Source organism: Antedon mediterranea, chromosome 8 (assembly GCF_964355755.1).
Source record: "Antedon mediterranea chromosome 8, ecAntMedi1.1, whole genome shotgun sequence".
Classification (NCBI taxonomy): domain Eukaryota; kingdom Metazoa; phylum Echinodermata; class Crinoidea; order Comatulida; family Antedonidae; genus Antedon; species Antedon mediterranea.
In genome coordinates, this window is record NC_092677.1 from 9,524,333 (window position 1) to 9,533,889 (window position 9,557).

Sequence of the window (9,557 nt, forward strand, 5' to 3'; positions counted from 1 at the left end):
AATGTTTTTGTGACGTTTCAGAAAAGGTTTCTCGTGTATGAAATCATAATAGATATACCAGTATATCAACACAGAATCACTATATCATTCATTAGATGATTTACGCATGCGTGACATAAGGTTAATTACGAATCCCGTTGTCTGTCAACATACAGTATGACTGAATGGCTAAACAAAGCCTCAAATCGCTAACTAGGAACAACAGCCGTATAATTCTGTTTGTTAACCATAGCCTAGAGAATCACTGAGATAACAGAAATATGTTTTTACACGGGGAACGATGATGACCCGAACCAAGGCATCGTAACAACACCACACCATCACCATCTACTGCAAGCCTACAGTAAGAATCGTGCGGTAAGTACGCAATATCTTTGCTACTGTGTATTTGTGCATCATCTGAAATGTGGTCAAAATGTGTTTATGTATTATTAGATAATTCAATAAGGAAACATTACAACTGAGATAAAGCAATGAAGTGGTCCATTGAGGTACCTAGAAGCATAGGAATTAGTTTAGGTCCTCTATTATGGGTGAGGTGAGTGACCCATTGAGGTATCCATCATGATCCATCTCTTATGTTACGTAATGTTGAATATTATCTAGGACAGTAGTTAATATTTTTCAAAGAAAGTTTGTGGGTCGCTGATTTCAACAGAAGTAAACTCGAGGTTCCTGGTTCGATTAAGATGAGTATCAAATAAACAGTTTAAGTTATACAATCTAGTATAGGCGTGTCTGTGTATAGGCCTATATTGTAGGATCCTAAGGTCTTTGTTCCGTCAGTGCTGATTGCCTGCGGCATCAACATATGCACAATTCCTGTTGTGCTATTCAGCAGAATGCACATTAAATTGATTATGATTAGTGGTAATGCATTTAATCTACTATTTGGTCAAATTATAATACTGTATCTTCTGATAATTACGGGGATAATTAACGTATATTCAAGATAACACGCTTTGCTGCTATGTATATGGGGCATATTACGTATTACTGCACTAAGGTATTATTGTTATCATGGAGCTTATTCTTTACTCCATGTTGTTATGTGGCATACTACTACTACTACTACTACTACTACTAATTTAGACTACGTACTAGTATACAGCATCGTGGTTCACTAATTTCTATTCGCCGTATTCTGATTATAGCATGACGGATACATTTTTCTGGTATTATTATTTTTTTCTGTTTATTGTTGATACTTACCATAAATATGCAGCAGTCGCGAGCATGCATAAAACAATGTTGCTTTCTGAGAGGATAATGGTCGGAGATGGACGCTTAATTACCTGCTGTTGTTGTTTCTACTTATGTAAAAATGCAACATTTAGGCCTAGGCCTAATGTTATTTAATTTCCTCGTTAACTGCAGTGATCGTTGATTACGAATCAGAGAGTACGACAATTAACTGACATTACAGAAAAAATCGATTTGATTGAGAGTGGATTAATTACACGTTTCGCTGATTTTTATTCATTGAAACACTGATTTCACGGTCATTGAAAAGTAGCAAGTTTAGACCTCTACAGGTCAGAAAAATGATCTGGAATCTTTAATTACGATACCGTAATTTAACCGTAAGTATTGCGTCATGCAGCGAATGTGCGCGGGTCGCGTCATTTCATCAAAAATGTACCGTACACCATACGAAAATCCGCAAGATCAACCAAAAACGGCACATTGTCCACTATAGTCTACTTTTTCTTGCTTGATTAAATTAAAAACAGTAACTCGGTTTTGGTAATTGGTTGTTATGACTTGTGTTAGCCTATAATATTATATTCTCTGATAGAACATCTCTATATTATTTTCCATAATTGTTTTATGCGTTCGTCACAATAACTTAAATACATTTGTGTATGATTTGCATATTAATAGGCCTAATAATAATATATTTATACCCGCAATAAACTCATTATTTATAAAATTCATCATGCGTGCGGAAAATTAGGCCTACTCCGATTCATACATCACCTCTCAGGGACTCTGGTATTGTTGTGGTTGCTACTACAATAAAACTATGACCATGAAGGTACACTGAAAAGCTCTTAGTTTGGCCAAGTTTCGTAATTATTTTTGGCTGAACACTTCAGGTTGAGGATATTGTTGTCAATAACAAAGTCCTTTTTGTGGTTGGTTTGTGAATTATGTGTGTTTATAAAATGACGATATTGGCCTACAATGTTATCAAAATGAGCAGAATATTTCGTTAGTGTAGATAGCTAGTTCAAATATTGATAAATTACAATTTGGAAAGTAATTTGTTATCACGCCTTTTTTGTTTAAAATAATACCGTACTTTTTATAGGGAACCTTTGGAACCCAACACAGTGTTTTAATAGTGTTCCCTGAATAGGGATTTTCCGTGTTGTGTACAGTCTGTGGTTAAACATTGCCTCTCGTCACTGAATATGGTGTGTGTGTAATGCATAATAGTTCAATATGATATAAATCAAATATAAAATGCGTTATTAACATTGGGAGTGGACAACATATACGGGTAGGAAATAACCAATCCCCATATAATTCTATGATCCATAACCCACATATTAAATAATAAGATATGTGACACACCCTTCACACAAGGCCCCTTCAGTCACTGAGCCATGTCTCCATTGACTGTAAGGATACACTCTCTCCATAAGCCGAAGGATTCGTCAATATTTTCGTTGTCTTGACAACGTATACTATGGAATGTGGGTTGGATTAAGCGCTGTGTAACGATTCAATAAGTTGGTGCTAAGTATTGTTATGTTACATAGTTCTCGTACATGCATTGTGCAGTACACTAAAGCTCGATCGTGTACATAGTAAAAATACAACTGTAATAAACAATTCGTATTGTTGCGTGCGTTGTGTTGCGGTTATCTCGCTAATCTATGGTTTATCTTCGATATATTCTTGGGATCTATTGTTTGATTATGGAAATATCGCTTTATGGTTTGAGATACGGTGCTGTAAGTAGTCTGTGATACTATACCTTTTCGAATGATTTCAATCGTGTGTTGGTTAGCTGCAGTACAAGCTAAGTGTTAACATATTATTCGCATTTCCCAAGTGAGTTAGAAGTTAGTACTACATACCTGGGGATTAACAGAATTGAATCCACAAACCAACCATAACAGGTAAGAATATCCTCGCATATAGTTCTGTGTCCAGTCGATGTCTGTTAAAAAAGCCGATCTGGTTGCATTGTTGATGCAGCCTTTGTATTCATAGTAAGGAACTGGTCGAAAGGGACATCACATACATATTGTAATTCTGTTGTGTGTGTAAATAGGATTTTACCGTAAGTTATAGTGTCTTACATAGACTCTCAGTCCTAACCCTATACCAGCGAGTTCTCTTGAGATCTCAACACCTCCTCTCCTAGGATCTCCTATTGGTTTAGTTTGGATGTCAACTTACAGGATGATGATTGCGACCATACTTTTTACCCTCTTTACATCATAAAATTGCATTAATTAAATGACGTTTTCTCTATTTTAAAGATATCAGTAACATGGGATATGACGTTGATAGATTTGTTAGCAGTGTGAACGACGGCTTGTTGTGCTGTATTTGTCGAGACGTGCTGGAAGATCCTCTTCAATCTCCGTGTGAACACGCTTACTGCCGCTCTTGTATACAAGGTTGGCTGGTTCACGAGCAAGTTTGTCCAGAAGATCGTCAAAGTCTTCTCGAGTCACAACTAAAACCTTTATTTCGATACATGCGCAACGATCTTAATAATCTTCGCATCCGCTGTCTGAATCGCGACAACGGCTGCGAGTTTACAACTGAACTCGAGAACCTCGCACGCCACGAGAGTGCGTGTGAATTCGGTACGCTCAATTGTCCGAATAAGAATTGTCCAGTTGTTATGGAGCGACGAGAGCTTGATATTCACCTTGTGTCTTGTGAATACACAACGAAACAATGTCCGAAAGGTTGTGGTCTGACAATTCTAAGCTCTGATCACGACTCCCATAATTGCGTAGGGGAGCTAAGGACGGAACTTGAACTATTAAGGTCAGAAATGATATGTAAACTGGAAGATCAACGTCATGAAAGCAAATTAAGACTAGATTCACAACGAACTCATATGGTGCAGAAGATCAGTGGCATGCAACAAAATGTTGACGAACTTCGTGGTAAGTAGAAATCTTAGAATAAACACTATCGGATGATTTATGGTTTGGAGAGCCCCGGGTGACCCGAGCTTCTGGTATCCCAACCCTTTTCAAAGTCCGAATAAAAAAGAGAAAAGAAAGCTAGGCAGGACCAAGTCTTTGACATAAGGACTCCCGTCTATATCAACTTCCTAAATCGGCTCCTGAACATGATACGAAAGGTTAACAGAGTCCCGATCCTAAATGGCTACCTGAATTCTAATCCATATCCATCTGCAGTTTCGAATTTCAAAAGAAGTCCAGGCCAAAATTATTGTGGAATGTGTACGGTGTCTGATGTGCTCATACACCTACTACAGTAAGGGTACCAGAAGTCATAGACACCGTGTGTCTTCTTCAACAGCCCAATGCTTCAGACGCCGTTCTCTCATTTTCTTCCACAGGACAACTCTCTAATTTACAACACGAAGTCCGGTTGCTAAACGCTATGGAACGGAAACGCCGCCAAGACATGGAAAGGATGGAATTGGAAAAGAAAGAACTGATCGAGTTATTACAAGCCATTCGATTAGAAAATGAAACAGCAAAGAGTACATGTCGACAATGTAAAAGAAACGAACGAATCACGTCTATATAGGAAAAAGGTATGGACAATGATATAGGTAAAGTAAAAATAATTCAATTCAAACACAGTGATCAATATGTATAATTGCCGGCTTGATAAACCGCCTGTGATATACTGGAAATTAATACATTTTTCCAAACGGCTAATGATGAAATTTGCGATAATAAGAAAAAACCCAACCGTGATTCGACCCCTGAATCTGCTTCGGAAGTAATGCAGGCATCTGAAACATTCATTATGGTTCAAATTCGTCTGTCGAAAATAATGTATGATAATAATATATATATGAAATCTGTTTCCTGCTAAACATTCGAACGTCTTCGCAGTCTCGCTTCTGGCTATGTGGTGCACATCTCAAGTGACAAACTTAGTAACTATAATTAATTAATATAAAAACACACAATATTTCCTTCAAAACCCCTCTCTCCAATCTCCAAAACCAGACATCACATGTTTTAAATAAAAGGACCATTATTCACATTAAACTATGCGAAACGAGCAGTTTCATGCTTTTTTTCAGACGAACATACTTCTTAAATTTATGTGTATCATAACATAATTCACAAGATAAAGATATCATTGTTGTTAAGCTTGATTCGGAATGTTAAACATTCGTTTCAATGCCACGTACGGGTCAACAGGGTTACTGTTCAAAATTGTTAAATATATACACGTATTCCAGGTTAAGCCCTCGCTAACAATTTCATAAACAAGAACTTGAAGTGCAACCGACCGAAAATGATTACGTCATTACGCCAATGTTTAAAACTGTAGTGTAAGCCAGGGAAGAGTGTAGTGCAATTTCATTCCTTCCCCGAATAAGCAAGCATCCATATTTGTTTGTAAATAAGCATTTATATTTATGCCACAATGACCGAAATCATATGGTAAAGTAGATAGGACTCTCAATTGGAGGAATCTCAATGATTGGACTTGATCAATATCATGATAAGTATACAAAAAAGCCAATGAAAATTAACCACAGTAATTTATACTTAATATTTTAAACAAATTGAAATTGTCCTTTAGAGTAGATTGAAATAATTGTGCTATTATTAGATATGACTTGATCAATATCACTACAGTATAACTAAGTATACAGAAAAACACCAGAAATAACCAAAGTGGTTAGTAATAGTATCGTAACAAAAATTAAGTTTCCTATTGTCCTTTTCAATATATCGAAATCATTGCGGTTTTAAATTAGATAAGACTTGATCGATATCGTTATAATGAAGAATATAAACATCAACCAAAACAACCACCACAGTGGTGAGTAAATTTTGTAACAAATTCAATTTCCTATTCTCCTTTCAGATCGGATCGAAATCATAAGAAAGAATAGAAAAACACTGAAAACAACCACAGTGGCTTTAATTATTGTAACAAATTCATCTGTCTATTGTACTTTTTACACCTGCTTTGAATGCGATTACAAATAATGACCTTCGTCAAAGTATCTATCTAAAATACGTTTTTTGTTAAGGTTTATTGTTTATTGGCTACAGTAAAAGACAATATGTTTACTTTCTCTTTCAAACAAGTAGTCGCACAAAAGGCATAATATATGATTTAGTATTTACAGTAGTATTACATATCTATATTAAATATGTATCGTAAATATTGAATTTATTGCAAACGTACATAATATGAAATTATTGGAATATGATAACCTATGTTCAAAAGTACCATGCCTCATACATTTATTTTCTGGGACTAACAACTAAGAACTTCTTTGCTTGGCTTATTTGACAACCTAGTACGTTTTCACTTAAAGCCCCATTCCCTACGTTTTTTAGATCTAATTTAAGATCACAAACTATATTTAATGTAAAAATAATACTATATGGTCCTATTGCGATAACTTTTTTCGTCTTTAAACGGTTATAAATGTGAAAAATAAATCGATTTTAATAATTATAGCGGCCCGCTATAAATCCCAAAATGCATTGCGCGCGGATTGATATTGTTGTTTTTCACCTGTAATTCGCCCACTTTTCGATCGATCGTGAAGCCAAAACAAATGGAAGACTCTAACTTTTCAGCGAAAATACCGGGTTTTCCCCAATTTGTATCAACGGAGTCTGGCAAAAATAGAAAGACAATTAATGCAGCAACTATACAACGTCAGGCTAGGTATATAGCTAGCGTACGATGTTCGTACGTTACCGATGTTTACCAGCTAGGCCTACAAAACTAAGCCTAGCTAGGCTAGGCCTGAGACCGTCCACGAGAGGTCGATCGCCGCGAGCTACTTAGGTAGTGCATTGTTTCTCACTTTTTATCATAATTTACCATAAAACGTACATTTAAGACAAGGAATGACATGGTTTAATGTTTTTAAAGTGATATATATGTATTATTTTCCAAAAAACGTCCAAAATTGCAGGGAAGGGGTCTTTAACATAATTTTTGTGGAATTGTTAACGTTGACATTACTGTAAAATATCTCTTTAGACGTGAACATACCATACCATATATACACAATGGTTATTAACATAAGCCTATCCTTTTCTACATATTCAACAAATTCGCGAGGTCACAAAAGCTAATACTGTACACATAAAATCATAATCCTCCAAGGATAAAATGTACGCGTTCAGAGGTCAAATGTCAAATGAATAAATATGAAATCACCAATCATGTAGTCCTAATGTAACGATGTTATGATTTAAATATTGATTTATATGCAACACGTGATGTGTAGTACGTTCGAAAATAATAACAATTTTGAATGGAATTATATTTAATCATGTTAGTATAATAACTCACGGGATTAGTAGTATGTAAATAGACCCCATACTACTTTTTTAAACGCCAAGTTTAACCATAAAGATTGATGAGAAACATTTTGTTTACTTGGTAACAAGGGCATGACGCAGTTAAGCAATAAAACATGTTGATACATAACATAGGCCTAATAATATAAGTATGTGTGTATAGGGAATAACAGACGGAAATAGAATACATTAGGCCCCCTATCAGAACTGAAATTTCAACAAAGTTAGCAAGTACTGTGCAAATTCAAAGTAGGATAATTTCGAGCGTTTATGCAAATTTCCATTTCGTTTTAAACTTTTAAAAACTGGATTTTTACAATAAAATGTAAAGACCAATAGGGTATTCAACTTTTTTTGTTATATCATTTAAAGACATTAACTAAAGATATATATTCTTTATATTTCTTTTACAGATTGGGGTGATTTTTAAACTTAGTACATGTACCTGAAACGAACGAATTGCACCATGGTAGGTACAGTAGGTGTACCCTACCATAGAAGACTACAAATGGTAAAAGATAGCCCATCAACTCGGCCAAAGTCAAGTCGACTCCAAGTCAAATCGGCCTCAAGTCAACTACAAAGCATGTCACAGCATCAAACAACTCAGAACGTTGGGAATAATTGCAATACATTAAAACGAGTAGATTATTCATCAGGACTGACCACACGATCCAGGCACAGCCTCTACATGATTAGGATTGGTCTTTCTCTTTATGTTAATGTGGCATGATGGAGAGGGCCGGGAATTAATTAATTTAACCAATTGTGGCGTTCACATTTAATTATATATATTAAAAGGAGATATAACCACGGAGGAACTATTCTTCTATGTTATATTCACTAATTCACTTCCTTTCATTAATGTACTGTATTTCTACGAATTGTTAATTAATGTTATTTATTTATTGCACAATAATATAATATGTTTACTTTAGTTGTACTAATTTGTCTGTAACGTATATAATGTAAATATCTATGTCATGAGCCACTGGTTATAAATCTTGAGAAACATTAATATGGGGTTTGGTCAATAGATTTCTTTAAAATTTGAGCAGCAAAAAAAAGGTAAACCTGGGTCAACTTGTAACACTGTTTAAGACCCGTCTGTAATAATAGATTGTGAGGGTCTAGTAGTGCATAGAGATATTATAGTGAACTAAAATATCTCTACGAGTGGTGCCATCATCTACACCCTCTGATTCATCATCTACACCCTCTGATTTCTAAATCTGATTTCGATAGGCTAAATGCTAATAGTACCTTTCATTACAATACTGTAATGCAGCAGTCTGTGTCTGATTAACACAATATGCTTTTAAAAATGCAATGGTCTATTTCTGACCGACACTGTAACATGTATCTGTTACTGTATTTATATATTGTTTTATAAGATTTTAGCTCATTATCAATCAATTGTTACCACATTTAAAACACGATCTTTCACATATTTTTTTAGTATTTATTATCAGTGTTTGTAATTAGTACACTTCAAATTGTTTAATAATTGTAAAAACTTGAATGCATATCTACATAACCCACCTTTTCTAAACTGGTGCTTCAATTGATTCTTTCAGTGATTCTGTATTCCTTCCATGTTATATCTCAATGTATGTAGCGTTTTGTCTTCATTACAAATGTTTGTTATCCATTTAATAAAACAGGGATAAAAATATTTTACTTTGTTAGTACGCCTGTGTCAACCGACTTACAGCAGTTAAGGTCTTCTTCTAATTGAAAAACACCTTTGGTTTTAGTGATTTTTTAGGTTGAAATAACAATAACAAACAATTAATACTGGTGTCGAAAACATCCTGCAGAACTTCTATCAACAAGCAAAGTGCAAATGTTGACGATTAAATTATTGACGATGATAGCAAGCATTTCTGTTATTATACTTACCGTGACGTCATAAACAAAACTTCTTTAATACAAAATCATTTTTTTTTTTCAAATGTACATTTATATCTCTTTTATTCTAAGTACAAATTTTACATCAAGTTTTTACTTAATGTTGTTAAAAAATAATCTGGG

General features: G+C 34.8%; 1 protein-coding gene across 3 annotated transcripts; it reads left to right on the forward strand.

Moving 5' to 3' along the window:
• The first annotated feature begins 73 nt into the window (after window positions 1-73).
• Window positions 74-9,470, forward strand: LOC140057361 (E3 ubiquitin-protein ligase NRDP1-like). Of its 3 annotated transcripts, none has more exons than XM_072102998.1 (4): window positions 74-357; window positions 3,498-4,139; window positions 4,562-4,780; window positions 7,937-9,470. In XM_072102998.1, the coding sequence occupies exons 2-3, from the start codon at window positions 3,509-3,511 to the stop codon at window positions 4,753-4,755; spliced, it is 825 nt and encodes a 274-aa protein (XP_071959099.1). In that variant the 5' UTR covers window positions 74-357; window positions 3,498-3,508; the 3' UTR covers window positions 4,756-4,780; window positions 7,937-9,470. The 3 variants fall into 3 exon arrangements, with proteins under 3 accessions (XP_071959099.1, XP_071959097.1, XP_071959098.1); XM_072102996.1 differs by having other exon boundaries at window positions 80-357; window positions 4,562-4,762; XM_072102997.1 differs by lacking the exon at window positions 74-357 and adding an exon at window positions 2,261-3,131 and having other exon boundaries at window positions 4,562-4,762.
• The last annotated feature ends 87 nt before the right edge of the window (window positions 9,471-9,557 follow it).